The sequence below is a fragment of the Petromyzon marinus genome (assembly GCF_048934315.1).
Source record: "Petromyzon marinus isolate PM22_M1 ecotype Great Lakes invasive population chromosome 75 unlocalized genomic scaffold, UKy_Petmar_22M1.pri1.0 chr75_unloc.5, whole genome shotgun sequence".
NCBI lineage: Eukaryota > Metazoa > Chordata > Hyperoartia > Petromyzontiformes > Petromyzontidae > Petromyzon > Petromyzon marinus.
The window spans coordinates 70,001-95,826 of NW_027422617.1; the positions used below are offsets into that span (position 1 = coordinate 70,001).

At 49.5% G+C, this 25,826-nt stretch overlaps 1 protein-coding gene across 1 annotated transcript in view; it reads left to right on the forward strand.

Moving 5' to 3' along the window:
- LOC116937188 (microfibrillar-associated protein 2-like) overlaps positions 1–25,826 on the forward strand; it is a 36,286-nt gene that overhangs the window by 5,480 nt on the left and 4,980 nt on the right. Inside the window, exons 3-8 of the mRNA XM_076058496.1 lie at positions 7,073–7,246; positions 12,473–12,496; positions 14,453–14,497; positions 15,251–15,295; positions 19,462–19,549; positions 20,436–20,509. Coding sequence (XP_075914611.1) covers positions 7,073–7,246; positions 12,473–12,496; positions 14,453–14,497; positions 15,251–15,295; positions 19,462–19,549; positions 20,436–20,509 — 450 coding nt within the window. The remainder of the gene's footprint in view (positions 1–7,072; positions 7,247–12,472; positions 12,497–14,452; positions 14,498–15,250; positions 15,296–19,461; positions 19,550–20,435; positions 20,510–25,826) is intronic.

The following is a 25,826-nucleotide window of genomic DNA, read 5'->3' on the forward strand; positions in this document are numbered from 1 at the left end:
ATCACCATCCCCACCATCACCATCACCACCACCATCATCATCACCATCACCACCATCATTATCAGCATCACCATCAGAATCATCACAATCATCATAACCATCATCATCACCATCACCAGCATCACCATCATCATCACCATCATCACCACCATCATCACCATCACCACCATCACCATCACCATCCCCACCATCACCATCATCACCATTGCCATCACCACCATCACCACCATCACCACCATCTCCATCACCACCATCACCATCACCACCATCACCATCATCATCACCACCATCACCATCCCCACCATCACCATCCCCACCATCACCACCACCATCATCACCATCATCACCACCATCATCACCACCATGATCACCATCATCACCATCACCACCATCACCATCACCACCATCACCACCATCACCATCACCACCAGCACCACCATCACCATCATCACCATCACCACCATCACAACCATCACCATCATCATCACCACCACCACCATCCCCACCATCACAATCCCCACCATCACCATCCCCACCATCACCATCACCACCACCATCATCATCACCATCATCATCACCATCACCACCATCATTATCAGCATCACCATCAGAATCATCACAATCATCATCACCATCATCATCACCATCACCAGCATCACCATCATCATCACGATCATCACCACCATCATCACCATCACTATCATCACCATCATCATCACCATCATCACGATCATCACCATCACCACCATCACCATCACCATCCCCACCATCACCATCATCACCATTGCCATAACCACCATCACCACCATCACCACCATCTCCATCACCATCATCACCATCACCACCATCACCACCATCACCATCATCATCACCACCGTCACCATCCCCACCATCACCATCCCCACCATCACCATCCCCACCATCACCACGACCATCATCACCATCATCACCACCACCATCACCACCATGATCACCATCATCACCATCATCACCATCACCACCATCACCATCACCACCATCACCACCATCACCATCACCACCAGTACCACCATCACCATCATCACCATCACCATCACAACCATCACCATCATCATCACCACCACCACCATCCCCACCATCACAATCCCCACCATCACCATCCCCACCATCATTATCACCACCACCATCATCATCACCATCATCATCACCATCACCACCATCATTATCAGCATCACCATCAGAATCATCACAATCATCATCACCATCATCATCACCATCACCAGCATCACCATCATCATCATCACCATCATCATCACCATCATCACCATCATCATCACCATCATTATCATCATCACCATCATCACCATCATCATCACCATCATCATCATCACCATCATCACCATCATCACTATCACTATCACCACCATCATCATCACCATCATCAGCATCATCATCACCATCATCATCATCACCATCATTATCACCATCATCATCAGAATCATCACCATAATCATCATCATCACCATCATCATCATCACCATCATCATCAGCATCACCATCAGAATCATCATCACCATCATCATCAGCATCACCATCAGAATCATCACAATCTTCATTACCATCATCATCATCAACATCATCACCATCATCATCACCACCATCATCACCATCATCACCTCATCATCACCATCAAAATCATCACAATGATGATCACCATCACCATCATCACCATCATCATCATCACCATCGTCATCACCATCATCAGAATAATCACCATCATCATCATCCCCATCATCACCATCACTATCACCACCATCATCATCACCATCATCAGCATCATCATCACCATCATCATCATCACCATCATTATCACCATCATCATCAGAATCATCACCATCATCATCACCGTCATCATCATCAGCATCATCATCATCATCCCCATCAGAATCATCATCACCATCATCATCAGCATCACCATCAGAATCATCACAATGATCATAACCATCACCATCACCACCATCATCACCACCATCATCACCATCATCACCATCATCATCACCATCATCACCATCATCATCACGATCATCACCATCACCACCATCACCACCATCACCATCACCATCCCCACCATCACCATCATCACCATTACCATCACCACCATCACCACCATCACCACCATCTCCATCACCATCATCACCATCACCATCACCACCATCACCACCATCACCATAATCATCACCACAATCACCATCCCCACCATCACCATCACCACCACCATCACCATCATCATCACCATCATCACCACCACCATCACCACCATTATCACCATCATCACCATCACCATAACCACCATCACCATCATCATCACAATCATCATCACCATCATCATCACCATCATCACCATCATCATCACCACCATCATCACCATCATCATCACCATCAGAATCACCACAATGATCATCACCATCATCACCATCATCATCACCATCATCATCACCATCATCAGAATAATCACCATCATCATCATCCCCATCATCACCATCATCATCATCACCATCATCAGCATCATCATCACCATCATCATCATCACCATCATCATCACCATCTCTCCATCTGTCTGTGTGTGTCTGTGTGTGTCTCTGTGTGTGTCTCTGTGCATGTCTCTCTGTCTGTGTGTCTCTGTGTGTGTCTGTGTCTGTGTGTGTCATTGTGTGTGTCTCTTCGTGTGTGTGTGTCTCTCTGTGTGTCTCTGTGTGTTTGTGTCTTTCTCTGTGTGTGTCTCTCTCTCTGTCTCTGTGTGTGTGTCTCTCTCTCTCTCTGTCTGTGTGTGTGTCTCTGTGTGTGTCTCTGTGTGTTTGTCTCTGTCTGTGTGTGTGTCTCTATGTGTGTCTGTCTGTGTTTCTGTGTGTGTGTCTCTGTGTGTGTGTGCGTTTTTGCGTCTGTGTCTGTGTGTGTGTGTATGTTTCTGTGTGTGTGTCTCTGTGTGTCTGTGTCTCTGTGTGTGTGTGTCTCTGTGTGTGTGTATGTTTCTGTGTGTGTCTCTGTATGTCTGTGTCTCTGTGTATGTCTCTGTGTGTGTCTTTGTGTGTCTATGTCTCTATGTGTGTCTGTCTGTGTTTCGGCGTGTGTGTGACTCTGTGTGTGTTTCTGTGTGTGTGTCTCTGCGTGTCTGTGTCTCTGTGTGTGTCTCTGTGTGTGTATGTGTCTGTGTGTGTTTCTGTGTGTGTGTGTCTCTGTGTGTGTCTCTCTGTGTGTCTGTGTGTGTGTTTGTATGTGTCTCTGTATCTTTGTGTCTCTGTTTGCGTCTCCGTGTGTGTCTCCGTGTGTGTCCTTGTGTGTGTCTGTGTCTCTGTGTGTGTCTCTGTGTGTGTCTCTGTGTGTGTCTGTGTGTATCTCTGTGTGTATCTCTGTGTGTGTCTCTGTGTGTGTCTGTGTGTGTCTCTGTGTGTATCTCTGTGTGTGTATGTGTCTCTGTTTGCGTCTCCGTGTGTGTGTCTGTGTTTGTCTCTGTGTGTGTCTGTCTCTCTGTCTCTGTGTGTCTCTGTGTGTGTCTGTGTGTCTTCCTTTTTGCCACTAAACCACGTATAACATATCTAACTAATAAGCTTGTGCCGGAGGCCCCGGGGGGCCAGGCGTCTATGACGTCTCCTGGCCAAACCCCAATTGGCGGAGCCAGGAGATTGAATCTCTACCCTCAGGGCTCCTCCAGAAACAACAAAAAGCCACTTCGTGTGGCCACGTGGAATGTTCGAACGTTCACTGCGGAGGAGAGGCTGCCATTCCTCTGTCGGGAGCTGGACCGGTACCGCCTGGATCTCTGTGGCATTCAGGAGGTCAGGTGGACCGGCTCTGGCTCCTGCCACCATGAGGTGTGGACAGTCCTATACTCGAGGCAGGAGACTGCCAAACAACAGGGTGTGGCTCTTCTTCTGAACAAAAGAATGAAGGGGGCGTGGGAGCGTGGCGGTGAGGTGTGGGAAGCTGTAAGCCCCAGGCTACTTTGGGCTCGCCTTCCCATCAACCGGAGGCGAAGAGTGGTGGTCGTGGTTACTTATGCCCCCACCGAAGACGAACATCCATGGAGGGATGCAGGCAAGGCCGATGAGTCAGATGCCTTCTATGACCTCCTGTCACAGGTGCTGGCTAAAGTGGCCCCTCGGGATAGAGTCATCTTGTTGGGTGACTTCAATGGCCGAATTGGTCATGATGCTGGCACCTGGTCTGGAGTGATTGGATGGCATGGGCCAGATCAGCTCAATAACAACGGCAGGAGGCTGCTAGATTTTTGTGCAGCCCATGGGCTTGTGATTACAAACACGCAGTTCCTGCATCATGGATGCATGCCGGGTCCAAGCAAGAACATCTGTTGGACTACAAAGTGACGGACCAGCGGATGCGAGCCCATGTCCTTGACACCAGGACTACCGTGTAGCTGATCTGCCCTCTGACCATCGACTAGTCATCTGTAAGATGCGCCTGCCATTCATCCACTCCGGTGGTGGGTGTACACCCAGGACCCCATTCCAACCTAAGGTGGCCCGGTCTCAGCTAGCTGATGAAAGTTGCAAGTGAGAATTTCATCATCGCTTGCGGCTGGGGTTGGCATCGTCCCCCACTCCTCCTGATGTCGAGGGTAAATGGACGAGGTTTAGGACTGTGGCTCAGGCAGCTGCAATGGCTGCTTTGGGTACGCGGTCCAGACCTCCCTAGAGACCCTGGCTGACAGAGTAGGTGTTAAGGCTGGCTGAGAAAAAGCGACAGGCCCACTGTCATCGGCTACAGCATCCCACGTCGGAGAATGAGGAGGCTTACCGCAGCCATCGCTCGGAGGTTCGGAGAGCCGTGAGGCGCTGCAAGGATGGGTGGTGGTCGCGGGTTGCTGAGGAGATGGAGTCTGCCTCAATGGCTCGTGATCACTAATCACTCTTTAACTCCATCAAAAAATAACTAACCTGCAGCGACACACCTATTACCACCATTAGGGGAATGGTGATCCAATCTCTGACCCCCAGGAACAGGTTTGCAGATTTGTTGAGCATTTCTGTGATGTCCTGCGGAATGGGAAATCCCTCAGCCTGGAAAACATCGTGGCACAAAGTGAGGATGACCCTGCTGAGGCTGCAGTGCCTCAAATTTTTAAAAGTCACCCCGTGTGAGTGGCTGGCTGAGGAAGTACGGAAGGCGATCCAGAGTCTGCCTGGGTATTTTGTACCATCGGACACTCCACCCCCACAACTCCCAATCGTTGATGGGGCAGTTGTGGAGAGAGTGGAGAGTTTCCCATACCTGGGCAGTGTGCTTATTACTGGCTCCGGTTTAACAGCAGAGGTCTCACTCCGAATCAGTCATCTTTTCATCGGTTGCGTAACGATGTGTGGAAGCTACCTGGTCTGTCGCTCCGCACTAAGCTTCAGGTCTTCTCGGCCACGGTCATTCCCTCCCTTCTCTACGCTTGCGAAACGTGGACCACCCTGATGGAACATCTTCGCCGGTAATAAAAATTTAGGCTGGCCTGCCTACGATACATCCTGGGTTTAACCAGGCTGGATTGTGTGAGTAGCTCAGAAATCCTTGAAAGATCTGGGCAAGGTCCCATTGGTGAGCTCCTCCGGCAGGCAAGGCTGTGTTGGCTGGGTCATGTAGCCCGCATGCCCAGCCACCGCATGGAGAAACAGCTTTTGTTCGGCCGGATCGAGGGGGCTAAACGGGCGCGGCACGGGCTAGAGAAGAGATGGAGTGATGTGGTACAGGAGGACGTGGAGCTGAGTGGACTTGCCGATGACTGGTACCAGCGGTGTCAAGATCGGCCTCTGTGGAGGAGGCTCGTGAAGGATGCTGCTGGGCAGTTGGAGGTAGTCGCCCTCCAACAACAACAACAACGGAGGGCGGAGGAGCGACGCTCACAACAACGAGCGGAGCGCCGGGTGGCTAAAGCACAGCAGGTTGGCACAGTAGGGGGCACAGGTGGTGCATCAGCCAGTCATCTCAGTCAGTCGACCCGTGGCACCTGGGTCTGCCCCATGACCTCCTGCCAGCGGGCGTTCAACATGATGGTGGTGGTTGTGGTGTTGATGATGGTGGTAGTGGTGGTGATGATGATGGTGATGATGGTGGTGATTGTGGTGATGGTGGTGGTTGTGTTGATGATGGTGGTGGTGGTGATAGTGATGATGGTGATGATGGTGGTGGTTGTGTTGATGATGGTGGTGGTTGCGGTGATGATGGTGGTGATGATGGTGATGAAGATGGTGATGATGATGGCGGTGATGGTGATGATGATGGTGATGGTGGTGGTGGTTGTGGTGATGATGGTGGTGGTGGTTGTGTTGATGATGGTGGTTATGATGGTGGTGATGATGATGGTGATGATGATGGCGGTGATGGTGGTGGTGGTGATGGTGATGAAGATGTTTATGGCGGTGATGATGGTGATGATGATGATGGTGATGATGGCGGTGATCATGATGATGATGGTGATGATGATGATGGTGGTGGTGGTGGTTGTGTTGATGATGGTGGTGGTGGTGGTTGTGTTGATGATGATGGCGGTGATCATGATGATGATGGTGATGATGACACTGATGTTGATGACACTCATGGTGATGGTGATGATGGTGATGATGATGATGATGACACTCATGATGACACTGATGATGATGGTGATGATGATGGTGATGATGATGGTGATGATGATGATGATGACACTCATGATGATGATGATGACACTCATGATGATGATGATGATGACACTCATGATGATGATGACACTCATGATGATGGTGATGATGATGACACTGATGATGATGATGATGATGACACTCATGATGATGATGATGATGACACTCATGACGATGATGATGATGACACTCATGATGATGATGATGATGACACTCATGATGATGATGATGACACTCATGATGATGATGATGATGCTGACACTGATGATGATGATGACACTCATGATGATGATGATGATGGCACTCATGATGATGATGATGATGCTGACACTCATGATGATGATGATGACACTCATGATGATGATGATGATGATGCTGACACTGATGATGATGATGATGGTGACTCCCTCTGGCAGCGGCCAGTGCCCAGCAGCAGCCGCTGCCCGTGGAGGAGCTGCAGGGCCCGGGGCCCCTAAACGAGGGGGTCAGCTCGCCGGCGAAGGAGAGCGCGGAGCCCCAGGGGCAGTATCCCTACCTGGAGGTGCCCTCCTCCCAGTGGCCCTTCTACCCCGTGCTGCCGCAGTTCGAAAGTGAGTCATCATCATCGTCATCATCATGGGTGTCATCATCATCATCATGAGTGTCATCATCATCATAAGTGTCATCATCATCATCATCATGAGTGTCATCATCATCATCATGAGTGTCGTCATCATCATCATCATGAGTGTCATCATCATCATCATGAGTGTCATCATCATCATCATCATGAGTGTCATCATCGTCGTCATGAGTGTCATCATCATCATCATCATGAGTGTCATCATCATCATCATCGTCATGAGTGTCATCATCATTAGTGTCATCATCATCATCATGAGTGTCATCATCATAATCATCATGAGTGTCATCATCATCATCATGAGTGTCATCGTCATCATCATCATGAGTGTCATCATCATCATGAGTGTCATCATCATCATGAGTGTCATCATCATCGTCATGAGTGTCATCATCATCGTCATGAGTGTCATCATCATCATCATCATGAGTGTCACCATCATCATCATGAGTGTCATCATCATCATCATGAGTGTCATCATCATCATCATGAGTGTCATCATCATCATCATGAGTGTCATCATCGTCATGAGTGTCATCATCATCATCATCATGAGTGTCATCATCATGATCATGAGTGTCATCATCATCATCATCATGAGTGTCATCATCATCATGAGTGTCATCATCATCATCGTCATGAGTGTCATCATCATCATCATCATGAGTGTCATCATCATCATCATCATGAGTGTCATCATCATCATGACTGTCATCATCATCATCATGAGTGTCATCATCATCATCATGAGTGTCATCATCGTCATCTTCATGAGTGCCATCATCATCGTCATCATGAGTGTCATCATCATCATCATCATCGTCACCATGAGTGTCATCATCATCATCATCATGAGTGTCATCATCATCATAAGTGTCATCATCATCACCATCATCATCATCATCATCATGAGTGTCATCATCATCATCATCATGAGTGTCATCATCATCATCATGAGTGTCATCATCATGAGTGTCATCATCATCATCATGAGTGTCATCGTCATAATCACGAGTGTCATCATCATCATCATCATGAGAGTCATCATCATCATCATCATGAGAGTCATCATCATCATCATGAGTGTCATCATCATCATCATGAGTGTCATCATCATCATCATGAGTGTCATCATCATCATGAGAGTCATCATCATCATCATCATGAGTGTCATCATCATCATCATGAGTGTCATCATCATCATCATGAGTGTCATCATCATCATCATGAGTGTCATCATCATCATGAGTGTCATCATCATCATCATCATGAGTGTCATCATCATCATGAGTGTCATCATCATCATCATCATGAGTGTCATCATCATCATGAGTGTCATCATCATCATCATGAGTGTCATCATCATCATCATGAGTGTCATCATCATTGTCATGAGTGTCATCATCATCATCGTCATGAGTGTCATCATCATCATCATCATGAGTGTCATCATCATCATGAGTGTCATCGTCATCATCATCATCATCATGAGTGTCATCATCATCATCGTCATAAGTGTCATCATCATCGTCATCATGAGTGTCATCATCATCGTCATGAGTGTCATCATCATCATCATGAGTGTCATCATCATCATCATGAGTGTCATCATCATCATCATCATGAGTGTCATCATCATCATCATGAGTGTCATCATCATCATCATGAGTGTCATCATCATCATCATGAGTGTCATCATCATCACCATCATCATCATGAGTGTCATCATCATCATCATCACGAGTGTCGTCATCATCATCATGAGTGTCATCATCATCATCATCATGAGTGTCATCATCATCATCATGAGTGTCATCATGAGTGTCATCATCATCATCGTCGTCGTGAGTGTCATCATCATCATCATCATGAGTGTCATCATCATCATCGTCATGAGTGTCATCATCATCATGAGTGTCATCATCATCATCGTCATGAGTGTCATCATCATCATCGTCATGAGTGTCATCATCATCATCATCATGAGTGTCATCATCATCATGAGTGTCATCATCATCATGAGTGTCATCATCATCATCATCATGAGTGTCATCATCATCATCGTCATGAGTGTCATCATCATCATCATCATGAGTGTCATCATCATCATCATGAGTGTCATCATCATCATCATGAGTGTCATCATCATCATCATGAGTGTCATCATCATCATCGTCATGAGTGTCATCATCATCATCATGAGTGTCATCATCATCATCATCATGAGTGTCATCATCATCATGAGTGTCATCATCATCATCATGAGTGTCATCATCATCATCATGAGTGTCATCATCATCATCATCATGAGTGTCATCATCATCATCATCATTAGTGTCATCATCATCATCATGAGTGTCATCATCATCATGAGTGTCATCATCATCATCATGAGTGTCATCATCATCATCATCATGAGTGTCATCATCATCATGAGTGTCATCATCATCATCATAAGTGTCATCATCATCTTCGTCATGAGTGTCATCGTCATCATCATCATGAGTGTCATCATCATCATGAGTGTCATCATCATCATGAGTGTCATCATCATAATCATGAGTGTCATCATCATCATGAGTGTCATCATCATCATCATGAGTGTCATCATCATCATGAGTGTCATCATCATCATCATCATGAGTGTCATCATCATCATCATCATGAGTGTCATCATCATCATCATCGTCATGAGTGTCATCATCATCATGAGTGTCATCATCATCATCATGAGTGTCATCATCATCATGAGTGTCATCGTCATCATCATCATCATCATGAGTGTCATCATCATCATCATCATGAGTGTCATCATCATCATCATCATGAGTGTCATCATCATCGTCGTCATGAGTGTCATCATCATCATCATCATGAGTGTCATCATCATCATCATCGTCATGAGTGTCATCATCATCATGAGTGTCATTATCATCATCATGAGTGTCATCATCATCATCATCATGAGTGTCATCATCATCATCATGAGTGTCATCGTCATCAGTGTCGTCATCATCATCAGTGTCATCGTCGTCAGCTGCGTCAACGTCCTCGTCATCAGTGTCATCATCATCATCAGTGTCATCATCATCATCAGTGTCATTATAAACAACCCACTCACAAAGCCACCGATTCACCCACCAACTCACCCACCCACTCATCCACTCACACACCCACTCACTCACCCACTCACTCACTCACCCACTCACTCACTCACTCAACCACCCACTCACCCACCTACCCACTCACCCACTCATTCAATCACCCACTCACTCACTCACTCACTCACACTCACTCACCCACTCACCCACCCACTCACCCACTCACCCACTCACTCACTCACTCACCCACTCACCCATTCACCCACTCACTCACCCACCCACTCACTACCTCACTCACCCACTCACTCACCCACTCACTCACCCAGAAAATCACTCACTCACTCACCCACTCACTCACTCAATCACCCACTTACCCACTCACCCACTCACTCACCCACCCACTCACCCACTCACTCACTCAACCACCCACTCACCCACCTATCCACTCACTCACTCACTCAATCACCCACTCACTCACCCACTCACACACTCACTCACCCAGCCACTCACTCACTCACCTAATCACCCACTCACTCACCCACTCACTCACCCAATCAATCACCCACTCACTCACTCACCGACTCACTCACTCACCCACTCACCCACTCACTCACCCACTCACTCACTCACTCACCCACCCACTCACCCACTCACTCACTCACCCACTCACTCACTCACTCACCCACCCACTCACTCACTCACCCACTCACCCACCCACCCACCCACTCACTCACCCACCCACTCACTTACTCACCCACCTACCCACTCAGTCACCCACTCACTCATTCACTCACCCACCCACTCACTCACCCACCCACCCACCCACTCACTCACTCACTCACCCACTCACTAACCCACTCACTCACCCACTCACCCACTCATTCATCCACTCACCCACCCACCCACTCACTCACCCACCCACCCACTCACTCACTCCCTCACCCACTCACTCATCCACTCACTCACCCACTCACCCACCCACTCACCCACTCACCCACTCACCCATTCACTCACTCACCCACTCACTCACTCACTCACCCACTCACCCACCCACTCACCCACTCACTCACCCACCCACTCACCCACTCACTCACCCACTCACTCACCCACTCACTCACTCAATCACCCACTTACCCACTCACCCACTCACTCACCCACCCACTCACCCACTCACTCACTCAACCACCCACTCACCCACCTATCCACTCACCCACTCACTCAATCACCCACTCACTCACCCACTCACCCACTCACACACTCACTCACCCAGCCACTCACTCACTCACCTACTCACCCACTCACTCACCCACTCACTCACCCAATCAATCACCCACTCACTCACTCACCGACTCACTCACTCACCCACTCACCCACTCACTCACTCACCCACCCACTCACTCACTCACCCACTCACCCACCCACTCACTCACTCACCCACCCACTCACTTACTCACCCACCTACCCACTCAGTCACCCACTCACTCACTCACCCACCCACTCACTCACCCACCCACCCACTCACTCACTCACCCACTCACTCACCCACTCACTCACCCACTCACTCACTCAATCACCCACTTACCCACTCACCCACTCACTCACCCACCCACTCACCCACTCACTCACTCAACCACCCACTCACCCACCTATCCACTCACCCACTCACTCAATCACCCACTCACTCACCCACTCACCCACTCACACACTCACTCACCCAGCCACTCACTCACTCACCTACTCACCCACTCACTCACCCACTCACTCACCCACTCACTCACCCACTCACTCACTCACCCACTCACCCACCCACTCACCCACTCACTCACCCACCCACTCATCCACTCACTCACCCACTCACTCACCCACTCACTCACCCACTCAATCACCCACTCACTCACTCACCCACTCACTCACCCACTCACCCACTCACTCACCCACTCACTCACCCACTCACCCACTCACCCACTCACTCAGAAGAAATGTGGATGAGTGAGCAGTGGGTGAGGAGGTTAATAGCTGTGAATTCAGCCAAACTTCACCATTCACGTCCTCTAATTCTCACGTCTCTGTCTCCCCCACCCACACACACACAGGCACCTACAACTATGACTACGGCGGTAAGTGTGGTGACTACCACTACAGATGTAGTGTGTGGTGACTACCACACACTACATCTGTAGTGTGTGGTGACTACCACCATCACTACCACTACAGATGTAGTGTGTGGTGACTACCACTACCACTACAGCTGTAGTGTGTGGTGACTACCACCACCACCACCACTACAGCTGTAGTGTGTGGTGACTACCACCACCACTACCACTACAGCTGTAGTGTGTGGTGACTACCACCACCACTACCACTACAGCTGTAGTGTGTGGTGACTACCACCACCACTACAGCTGTAGTGTGTGGTGACTACCACCACCACTACAGCTGTAGTGTGTGGTGACTACCACCATCACTACAGCTGTAGTGTGTGGTGACTACCACCACCACTACAGCTGTAGTGTGTGGTGACTACCACCATCACTACAGCTGTAGTGTGTGGTGACTACCACCACCACTACAGCTGTAGTGTGTGGTGACTACCACTACCACAGATGTAGTGTGTGGTGACTACCACCACCACTACAGCTGTAGTGTGTGGTGACTACCACCATCACCACCACTACAGCTGTAGTGTGTGGTGACTACCACCACCACTACAGCTGTAGTGTGTGGTGACTACCACCACCACTACCACTACAGCTGTAGTGTGTGGTGACTACCACCACCACTACAGCTGTAGTGTGTGGTGACTACCACCACCACTACAGCTGTAGTGTCTGGTGACTACCACTACAGCTGTAGTGTGTGGTGACTACCACTACCACAGATGTAGTGTGTGGTGACTACCACCACCACTACAGCTGTAGTGTGTGGTGACTACCACCATCACCACCACTACAGCTGTAGTGTGTGGTGACTACCACCACCACTACAGCTGTAGTGTGTGGTGACCATCACTACCATCACAGCTGTAGTGCGTGGTGACTACCACCATCACTACAGCTGTAGTGTGTGGTGACTACCACCACCACTACAGCTGTAGTGTGTGGTGATTACCACCACCACTACAGCTGTAGTGTGTGGTGACTACCACCACCACTACAGCTGTAGTGTGTGGTGACTACCACCACCACTACAGCTGTAGTGTCTGGTGACTACCACCACCACTACCACTACAGCTGTAGTGTGTGGAGACTACCACCACCACTACAGCTGTAGTGTCTGGTGACTACCACCACCACTACAGCTGTAGTGTGTGGTGACTACCACCACCACTACAGCTGTAGTGTGTGGTGACTACCACCATCACCACCACTACAGCTGTAGTGTGTGGTGACTACCACCACCACTACAGCTGTAGTGTGTGGTGACTACCACCACCACTACAGCTGTAGTGTGTGGTGACTACCACCATCACTACAGCTGTAGTGTGTGGTGACTACCACCACCACTACAGCTGTAGTGTGTGGTGACTACCACCACAACTACGACTACAGCTGTAGTGTGTGGTGACTACCACCATCACCACCACTACAGCTGTAGTGTGTGGTGACTACCACCATCACTACAGCTGTAGTGTGTGGTGACTACCACCACCACTACAGATGTAGTGTGTGGTGACTACCACCACCACTACCACTACAGCTGTAGTGTGTGGTGACTACCACCATCACTACAGCTGTAGTGTGTGGTGACTACCACCATCACTACAGCTGTAGTGTGTGGTGACTACCACCATCACTACCACTACAGCTGTAGTGTCTGGTGACTACCACTACCACCACTCTGATGTTGCTGATGATGCAGTGGTTGATGATAGTTGATGATGGTGCTGATGATGGTGATGGTGCTGATGATGATGGTGATGAAGATGGTGATGATGATAATGATGGTGCTGATGGTGATGATGATGATAGTGATGATGATGGTGATGATGCTGATGGTGGTGATGATGGTGATGATGGTGATGATGATGGTGATGATGATGGTGATGATGGTGATGATGATGTTTGTGGTTTCAGACATCACTCCTTCAACCCTTGTCGACAATGACTTAGCAGGACATCGTGAGTCACTCACTCACAACTCACTCACCCACTCACTCACCCACCCACTCACCCACTCACCCACTCACTCACCCACCCACCCACTCACCCACTTACTCACTCACTCACTCACCCACTCACTCACTCACCCACCCACCCACTCAGTCACTCACCCACTCACTCACTCACCAACTCACCCACTCACTCACCCACTCACTCACCCACCCACTCACTCACCCACCCACCCACTCACTCAGTCACTCACTCACCCACCCACCCACTCACTCACCCACCCACCCACCCACTCACTCACCCACCCACTCACTCACTCACCCACTCACTCACTCACCCACCCACCCACTCACTCAGTCACTCACCCACTCACTCACTCACCAACTCACCCACTCACTCACCCACTCACTCACCCACCCACTCACTCACCCACCCACCCACTCACTCAGTCACTCACTCACCCACCCACCCACTCACTCACCCACCCACTCACTCACTCACCCACTCACTCACTCACCCACTCACTCACCCACTCACTCAGTCACTCAGTCACCCACTCACTCACCCACTCACTCACTCACCCACCCACTCACTCACCCACTCACTCACTCACCCACTCACCCACAAACTCGCACTGTGTGTGTGTGTGTGGGGAGTGGTGGTGCAGTGGTTAGCGCACTGTGTGTGTGTGTGGGGAGCGGTGGTGCAGTGGTTAGCGCACTCACCTTGCCCCCCTGGGGCATCTTTGTCTTTGCCTTGCAGCGCTCCCTCCCACTGTCATCAAGGAGCCGGAAACGACTGAAAACGGTGACATCATCATCAGTGACATCATCATCAGTGTCATCATCATTATCATCATCAATGTCATCAGCATCATCAGTGTCATCATCATCAGTGTCATCAGTGACATCTTCATCATCAGTGACATCATCATCATCAGTGGCATCAGCATCATCAGTGACATCATCATCAGTGACATCATCATCATCATCAGTGACATCATCATCAGTGACATCATCATCATCAGTGACATCATCATCAGTGTCATCATCATCAATTTCGTCATCATCATCAGTGTCATCATCATCAATGTCGTCATCATCATCAGTGTCATCAGCATCGTCGTCATCATCATCAGCAATAGCATCAGCATCACTGTGTTTACATGTGTGTGTGTCTGTGTGTGTGTGTCTGTATGTGTGTCTGTGTGTGTGTCTGTGTGTGTGTGTCTGTGTGTGTGTCTGTGTGTTTGTGTCTGTGTGTGTGTCTGTGTGTGTGTGTCTGTGTGTGTGTCTGTGTGTTTGTGTCTGTGTGTGTGTCTGTGTTTGTGTGTGTTTGTGTCTGTGTGTGTCTGTGTGTGTGTCTGTATGTCTGTGTGTGTGTCTCTGTGTGTGTGTGTCTGTGTGTGTGTATGTGTGTGTGTCTGTGTTTGTGTCTGTGTTTGTGTCTGTGTTTGTGTCTGTGTGTATGTCTGTGTTTGTGTCTGTGTGTGTCTGTGTGTGTGTCTGTGTGTGTGTCTGTGTGTGTGTCTGTGTCTGTGTGCGTCTGTGTGTGTGTCTGTGTGTGTGTCTGTGTCTGTGCGTGTCTGTGTGTCTGTGTGTGTTAGTGTGTGTGTGTCTGGGGAGCGGTAGTGTAACGGTTAGCGCTACGCTGCGCTATGAACCTGGCGACCCGGGTTCGATTCCCGCTCACGGCCAACACCACCACGTGACTATCATCTGAACCTGTTCCGGGCCTCCCCTAGGTCGACTCAGCCTCAAATGAGTACCTGGTGCGGTGTGTAGTAAACATCGCCACTGGGGAGACAAAGGCGGTCGGGCGTGGTGCTGGCCACCCACCCCCTCGTGTCTCTTCATAGGTGCTCGCTAACAGCACTTGCCCCTACAGTCTGTTACAGGCTACACGGGGGAGGGGTGGAATCTCTGTCTTTGTGTGTTTATAATGAGATCTTTTCCACGTGGTTTAGTGCCCGTCCAGAGCCCCCGTTTAGCCGCTGTGGTGGTGGTCACAGACGCCATGACGGGAAAGGCCAATCGGAATTGGCCCTCACCCCACGGCATTGCCCACGATAGCATTGCCCATTAGGCACCGCGAGGAGGTAGGGGGTCGCCTCGCCAGGCACGCTGAGGAGAGGCTTGCGGAGCCCCAATGCGGTTTCAGGAAAGGGCGGTCCTGCACGGAAGCCATATTTTCCGTCCGTCCGCTACAGCAGAGGTATAGGGAATTCCAACAAGACCTACATCTCTGCTTTATTGACCTGGTCAAGGCCTACGATACCATCAGTAGGCCTGGGCTCTGGGTCGTTCTTCGTGCTTTTGGAGTCCCTGACCCCCTGCTCACGATCATTAAGAAGGGGGACCGCACAGACTGTAACAACTACAGGGGCATCTCACTCCTCAGTGTGCCGGGAAAGTTCCTGGCAAGGATTATTCAACATCGCCTCGCCAGGCACGCTGAGGAGAGGCTTGCGGAGCCCCAATGCGGTTTCAGGAAAGGGCGGTCCTGCACGGATGCCATATTTTCCATCCGTCTGCTACAGCAGAGGTGTAGGGAATTCCAACAAGACCTACATCTCTGCTTCATTGACCTGGTCAAGGCCTATGATACCATCAGTAGGCCTGGGCTCTGGGATGTTCTTCGTTTTGCAGATTTGCTGAGCATTTCTGTGAAGTCCTGGGGGAGGGAAAATCCCTCAGCCAGGAAAACATTGTGGCACAAAGTGGGGATGACCCTGCTGAGGCTGCGGTGCCTCAAATATTGGAAGAAGTCACCCCCTGCGAGTGGCTGGCTGAGGTGCCATCTGTTGAGGAAGTACTGAAGGCGATCCGGAGTCTGAGACCAGGAAAGGCAGCGGGCAGAGATGATCTCCCAAGCGAAATGCTGAGGGAGGGTGGCGTTTGTGCACTGACTGCCCTATATGACATCATAACAACGGTCTGGACCACTGGACAGGTTCCGCAGGATTGGAAGGATGCCCTGGTGATCCCCCTTTTTAACAAGGGGGACCGCACCGACTGTAACAACTACAGTGGCATCTCACTCCTCAGTGTGCCGGGAAAGGTCCTGGCAAGGATTATTCAACATCGCCTTGCCAGGCAGGCTGAGGAGAGGCTTGCGGAGCCCCAATGCGGTTTCAGGAAAGGGCGGTCCTGCACAGATGCCATATTTACTGTCCATCTGCTACAGCAGAGGTGTAGGGAATTCCAACAAGACCTACATCTCTGCTTTATTGACCTGGTCAAGGCCTATGATACCATCAGTAGGCCTGGGCTCTGGGTTGTTCTTCGTGCTTTTGGAGTCCCTGACCCTCTGCTCACGATCATTAAGGACCTTCATGATGGTGAGCGAGCCCGCGTAAAACTACGTGGCCGGGAGTCGGAGCCATTCCCTGTACACCTTGGGGTGCGACAGGGATGTCCTCTGGCTCCAACCTTATTTAACATCTATTTTGACCACGTAGTTCGTGAATCCTTCAGTAGCTGTACCAGAGGAATTTACATCTGGTAAAGATACAATGGGAGGCTGATCGATGCCCAGGTGCGGTCAAGGGATGGCTCCCTTTTCCTCAACCACGTTATGTATGCCGATGATTTGGTAATAGCTGCTCATTCAGAGGAGGAGTTGGAGACGCTGCTGCTGAGACTGGAGCGTGCTACTAAGAGATGGGGCCTTATCATCAGCCCCACCAAAACTAAGCACCTGCCTGGGTATTTAGTACCATCGGATACTCCACCCCCACAACTCCCAATCGGTGATGGGGCAGTTGTGGAGAGAGTTTCCCATACCTGGGCAGTGTGCTTATGACTGGCTCCAGTTTAACAGCAGAGGTCTCACTCCAAATCAGTCGAGCGGCAATATCTTTTCATCGGTTGCATAACGCTGTGTGGAAGCTACCTGGTCTGTCGCTCCGCACTAAGCTTCAGGTCTTCTCGGCCACGGTCATTCCCTCCCTTCTCTACGCTTGCAAAACGTGGACCCCCTTAATGGAGCATCTTCGCCGGTTGGAAACATTTAGGCTAGCCTGCCTAAGATCCATCCTGGGTTTAACCAGACTGGATTGTGTGAGGAGCTCACAAATCCTTGAAAGATCTGGGCAGGGTCCCATCGATGAGCTCCTCCGGCGGGCAAGGCTGCGATGGCTGGGTCATGTAGCCCGCATGCCCAGCCACCGCATGCCGAAACAGCTTTTGTTCGGCCGGATTGAGGGGGCTAAACGGGCGCGGCACGGGCTAGAGAAGAGATGGAGTGATGTGGTACAGGAGGACGTGGAGCTGAGTGGACTTGCCGATAACTGGTACCAGCGCTGTCAAGATCGGCCTCTGTGGAGGAGGCTCGTGAAGGACGCTACTGGGCAGTTGGAGGCAGTCGCCCTCCAACAACAACGGAGGGCGGAGGAGCGACGCTCACAACAACGAGCGGAGCGCCGGGTGGCTAAAGCACAGCGGATTGGCACAGTAGGGGGCACAGGTGGTGCATCAGCCAGTCATCTCAGTCAGTCGACCCGTGGCACCTGCTGGGTCTGCCCCGTGACCTCCTGCCAGCGGGCGTTCGACACTTCACGTGGCCTCAAGGTGCACATGGCCTGGCACAAGCGTCGTGGTGACGTCACCTCAACTTAGTAGCGAATGGCGGTTGTTGTTGTTGTAACATGTATGTGTGTGTATGTATATGCATGTGTGTAACATGTGTGTAACATGTGTGTATGTGTTTTTGCGTGTGTGTATATATGTGCGTGTGTATGTGTGTGTATGTGTGTATGTATGTAACATGTGTGTGTAACATGTGTGTGTAACATGTGTGTAACATGTGTGTAACATGTGTGTATGTGTTTTTGCGTGTGTATATGTGTGTGTATGTGTGTGTATGGGTGTATGTATGTAACATGTGTGTAACATGTGTGTAACATGTGTGTGTAACATGTGTGTAACATGTGTGTAACATGTGTGTAACATGTGTGTAACATGTGTGTGTAGGCTGTAGGGAGGAGCAGTACGTGTGCACACGGCTCTACTCTATCAACAAACCGTGCAAGGAGTGCATCAAGAGCCTCTGCTTCTACCGGTGAGAACCAGCAGCAGTAGCTGCATCAGTAGTAGTAGCAGCAGTAGTAGTAGCAGCAGTAGTAGTAGTGTAGCAGCAGTAGTAGTAGTGTAGTAGTAGTAGTCTAGCAGCAGTAGTAGTAGCAGCAGTAGTAGTAGTGTAGCAGCAGTAGTACTAGTGTAGTAGTAGTAGTCTAGCAGCAGTAGTAGTAGTGTAGTAGCAGCAGTAGTAGTGTAGCAGTAGTAGTAGCAGCAGTAGTAATAGTAGTAGCAGCAGCAGTAGTAGTAGTGTAGTAGCAGTAGTAGTAGTAACAGTAGTAGTAATAGTAGCAGCAGTAGTAGTAGAAGTAGTAGCAGTAGTAGTAGCAGTAGTAGCAGTAGTAGTAGCAGTAGTAGCAGTAGTAGTAGTGTAGTAGCAGTAGTAGTAGCAGTAGTAGCAGCAGCAGTAGTAGTAGCAGCAGTAGTAGCAGCAGCAGTAGTAGTAGCAACAGTAGTAGTAGTAGCAGCAGCAGTAGTAGCAACAGTAGTAGCAGCAGTAGTAGTAGTGTAGTAGCACTAGTAGTAGCAACAGTAGTAGTAGCAGCAGCAGTAGTAGCACTAGTAGTAGCACTAGTAGTAGCAACAGTAGTAGTAGCAGCAGTAGCAGCAGCAGTTGTAGTAGAAGCAGCAGCAGTAGTATTAGTAGCGAGTAGCAGCGCCTACACACAGACAAAGATCCCCCGTGTAGCCTCTAGCAGGCTGTAGGGGCAAGTGCAGTTAGCGAGTAGCAGTGCCTATGAAGGCTGACGGCACTGCGGGTTGCTGTGACCAGCGGCAGCACCACGCCCGGCCGCCTTTGTCTCTCCCACCACTCACCCCCCACTCTCACCCCCCCCCCCCCCACTCCCACCCCCCCCCCCCCCATGAAGGAGTCTGAGAGTCTACGTCATCAACAAAGAGATTTGCGTTCGGACTGTCTGTGAACAAGACGAGATTCAGAAGGGTACTCACCACTCACTCACCAATTATTCACCAATTACTCACCACTCACTCACCAATTACTCACCCACTCACTCACCCACTCACTCACTCACTCACCAATTACTCACCAATTACTCACCAATTACTCACCACTCACCAATTACTCACCAATTACTCCCCACTCACTCACCAATTACTCACCAATTACTAACCAATTACTCACCCACTCACTCACCCACTCACCCACTCACTCACTCACCAATTACTCACCAATTACTCACCACTCACCAATTACTCACCAATTACTCACCACTCACTCACCAATTACTCACCACTCACTCACCAATTACTCACCAATAACTCACCACTCACTCACCAATTACTCACCAATAACTCACCACTCACTCACCAATTACTCACCACTCACTCACCAATTACTCACCACTCACTCACCAATTACTCACCACTCACTCACCAATTACTCGCCAATTACTCACCACTCACTCACCAATTACTCACCAATTACTCACCACTCACTCACCAATTACTCACCAATTACTCACCAATTACTCACCACTCACCAATTACTCATGAATTACTCACCAATTACTCACCAATTACTCACCAATTACTCACCCACTCACTAACCCACTCACCCACTCACTCACCAATTACTCACCAATTACTCACCACTCACCAATTACTCACCAATTACTCACCACTCACTCACCAATTACTCACCACTCACTCACCAATTACTCACCACCCACTGATCAATTACTCACCACTCACTCACCAATTGCTCACCAATAGCTCACCACTCACTCACCAATTACTCACCAATAACTCACCACTCACTCACCAATTACTCACCACTCACTCACCAATTACTCACCACTCACTCACGAATTACTCTCCACTCACTCACCAATAACTCACCACTCACTCACTACTCACTCACGAATTACTCACCAATTACTCACCACTCACTCACCAATTACTCACCACTCACTCACCAATTACTCACCACTCACTCACCAATTACTCACCACTCACTCACCAATTACTCACCACTCACTCACCAATTACTCACAACTCACTCACCACTCACTCACCAATTACTCACCAATTGCTCACCACTCACTCACCAATTACTCACCAATTACTCACCAATTACTCACCACTCACTCACCAATTACTCACCAATTACTCACCAATTACTCACCACTCACTCACCACTCACTCACTCAACAATTACTCACAAATTCACTCACCAATTACTCACCACTCACCAATTACTCACCACTCACCAATTACTCACCAATTACTCACCAATTACTCACCAATCACTCTCCAATTACTCACCCACTCACCCACCCACTCACCCACTCACTCACCCGCTCACTCACCCACTCACCCACTCACTCACCCACTCACCCACTCACTCACCAATTACTCACCAATTAATCACCACTCACTCACCACTCACTCACCCACTCACTCACCCACTCACTCATTCACTGACCCGCTCACTCACCCACTCACTCACCAATTAGTCACCAATTAATCATCACTCACTCACTAATTACTCACCACTCACTCACCACTCACTCACCAATCCCTCACCAATTACTCACCACCCACTCATCAATTACTCACCCACTCACTCACCAATTACTCACCACTCACTCACCCACTAACTCACCCACTCACTCACCACTCACTCACCACTCACTCACCAATTACTCACCACTAACTCACTCACTCACCAATTACTCACCACTCACTCACCCACTCACTCACCCACTCACTCACCCACTCACTCACTCACCAATTACTCACCAATTACTCACCACTTACTCACCCACTCACTCACCCACTCACCCACCCACCCACTCACCCACTCACTCAACAATTACTCACCAATTACTCACCACTCACTCACCACTCACTCACGACTCACTCACCAATTACTCACCACTCACTCACCACTCACTCACCCGCTCACTCACCCGCTCACTCACCCACTCACTCACCCACTCACTCACCAATAACTCACCAACACACTCACCCACTCACTCACGAATTACTCAGCAACTCACTCACCCACTCACTCACCAATTACTCACGAATTACTCACCGCTCACTCACCCACTCACTCACCCACTCACTCATCCACTCACTCACTCACTCACCCACTCACTCACCACTCACTCACCAATTACTCACCAATTACTCACCACTCACTCACCAATTACTCACCAATTACTCACCACTCACTCACCAATTACTCACCACTCACTCACCACTCACTCACAAATTACTCACCACTGACTCAACAATTACTCACTAATTACTCACCACTCACTAACCCACTCACTCACCACTCACTCACCACTCACTCACCAATTACTCACCAAGAACTCACCAATCACTCACCACTCACTCACGACTCACTCACCAATTACTCACCACTCACTCACCACTCACTCACCAATTACTCACCAATTACTCACCACTCACTCACCACTCACTCACCAATTACTCACCCTCTCACTCACCCACTCACTCACCAATTACTCACCAATTACTCACCCACTCACTCACCACGCAATCACTACTCACTCACCAATTACTCACCAATTACTCACCACTCACTCACCCACTCACTCACCAATTACTCACCAATTGCTCACCACTCACTCACCCACCCACTCAATCACTCACCCACTCACTCACCCACTCACTCACTCACCCACTCACTCAATCACCCACTCACTCAACCACCCACTCACTCAACCACTCACTCACTCACCCACTCACTCACCAATTACTCACCACTCACTCACCATTCAATCACCAATTACTCACCAATTACTCACCACTCACTCACCAATTACTCACCACTCACTCACCACTCACTCACCAATTACTCACCACTCACTCACCACTCACTCACCACTCACTCACCAATTACTCACCACTCACTCACCACTCACTCACCAATTACTCACCACTCACTCACCACTAACTCAACACTCACTCACCACTCACTCACCAATTACCACTCACTCACCACTAACTCACCACCCAGTCACCCTGTCACTCACCCACTCACCAATTACTCACCAATTACTCCCCAATTACTCACCAATTACTCACCACTCACTCACCACTTACTCACCCACTCACTCACCCTCTCACTCACTCACTCACCACCCACACACCAATTACTCGTCAATTAATCACAATTCACTCACCACTTTCTCACCACTCACTCACCAATTACTCACCAATTAATCACCACTCACTCACCACTTGCTCACCACTCACTCACCCACTCACCAAATACTCACTCACCCACTCACTCACCAATTACTCACCAATTGCTTATCACTCACCTACACACTCACTCACCCTCTCACTCACCCACTCACCAATTACTCACCCACTCACTCACTCACCCACTCACTCACCAATTACTCACCAATTGCGCACCACCCACTCACCACTCACACCAATTACTCACCAATTACTCACCACTCACTCACCACTTACTCAACACTCACTCACCCACTCTCTCACCCACTCACTCACCGACTCACCAGTCACTCACCCACTCACTCACTCACCCACTCACTCACTCACTCACCCACTCACCAATTACTCACTCACTCACCCACTCACTCACCAATTACTCACCAATTACTCACCATTCACTCACCAATTACTCACCAATTACTCACCACTCACTCACCACTCACACACCAATTACTCACCAAATTCTCACCACTCATTCACCACTTACTCACCACTCACTCACCCACTCACTCACCCACTCACTTACCCACTCACCAATTTCTCACTCACTCACTCACCCACTCACTCACCAATTTCTCACCAATTACTCACCACTCACTCATCCACTCACTCACCAATTTCTCACCACTCACCACCCACACACCAATTACTCACCAATTTCTCACCACTCACTCACCACTTGCTCACCACTCACTCACCCACTCACCAATTACTCACTCACCCACTCACTCACCAATTCTCACCAATTACTCATCACTTACTCACCCACTCACTCACCCTCTCACTCACCCACTCACAAATTACTCACCCACTCACTCACTCACTCACCCACTCACTCACCAATTCTCACCAATCACTCATCACTCACTCAACCACTCACTCACCCTCTCACTCACCCACTCACCAATTACTCACCCACTCACTCACTCACCTACTCACTCACCAATTACTCACCAATAACGCACCACTCACTGACCACTCACACCAATTACTCACCAATTACTCACCACTCACTCACCACTTACTCACCACTCACTCACCCACTCTCTCACCCACTCACTCACCCGCTCACCAGTTACTCACCCACTCACTCACCCACTCACTCACCCACTCACCAATTACTCACCCACTCACTCACCCACTCACCAATTTCTCACTAATTATTCACCACTCACTCATCCACTCACCAATTACTCACCCGCTCACTCACTCACCGATTACTCACCACTCACTCACCACTCACTCACCACTTACTCGCTAACCACTCACTAATTCACCCACTCACTCACCAATTACTCACCACTCACTCATCACTCACTCACGAATCATTCACCAATTACTCACCACTCACTCATTACTCACTCACTCACCACGCACTCACCACCCACTCACCAATTACTCACCACTCACTCACCACTCACTCACCACTCACTCACCCAGTCGCTCACCAATTACTCAGCACTCACTCACCACTCACTCACTCACCACTCACTCACCACCCACTCGCTCACCACTCACTCACCAATAACTCACCACTCACTCACCACTCACCACTCACTCACCACTCACTCATTCACCCACTCACCCACTCACTCACTCACTCACCACTCACTCGCTAACCACTCACTAACTCACCCACTCACTCACCAATTACTCACCACTCACTCATCACTCACTCACGAATTACTCACCACTCACTCATTATTCACTCACTCACCACTCACTCACCACCCACTCACCAATTACTCACCACTCACTCACCACTCACTCACCACTCACTTACCACTCACTCTCCCAGTCACTCACCAATTACTCACCAATTGCTCACCACTCACTCACCACTCACTCACTCACTCACCACTCACTCACCCACTCACCCATTCACTCACTCACCACTCACTCACCACTCATTCACTCATCACTCACTCACTCAACACTCGCTCACCACTCACTCACCACTCACTCACCCACTCACTCACCCACTCACTCACTCACCCACTCTTTCACTCACTCACCCA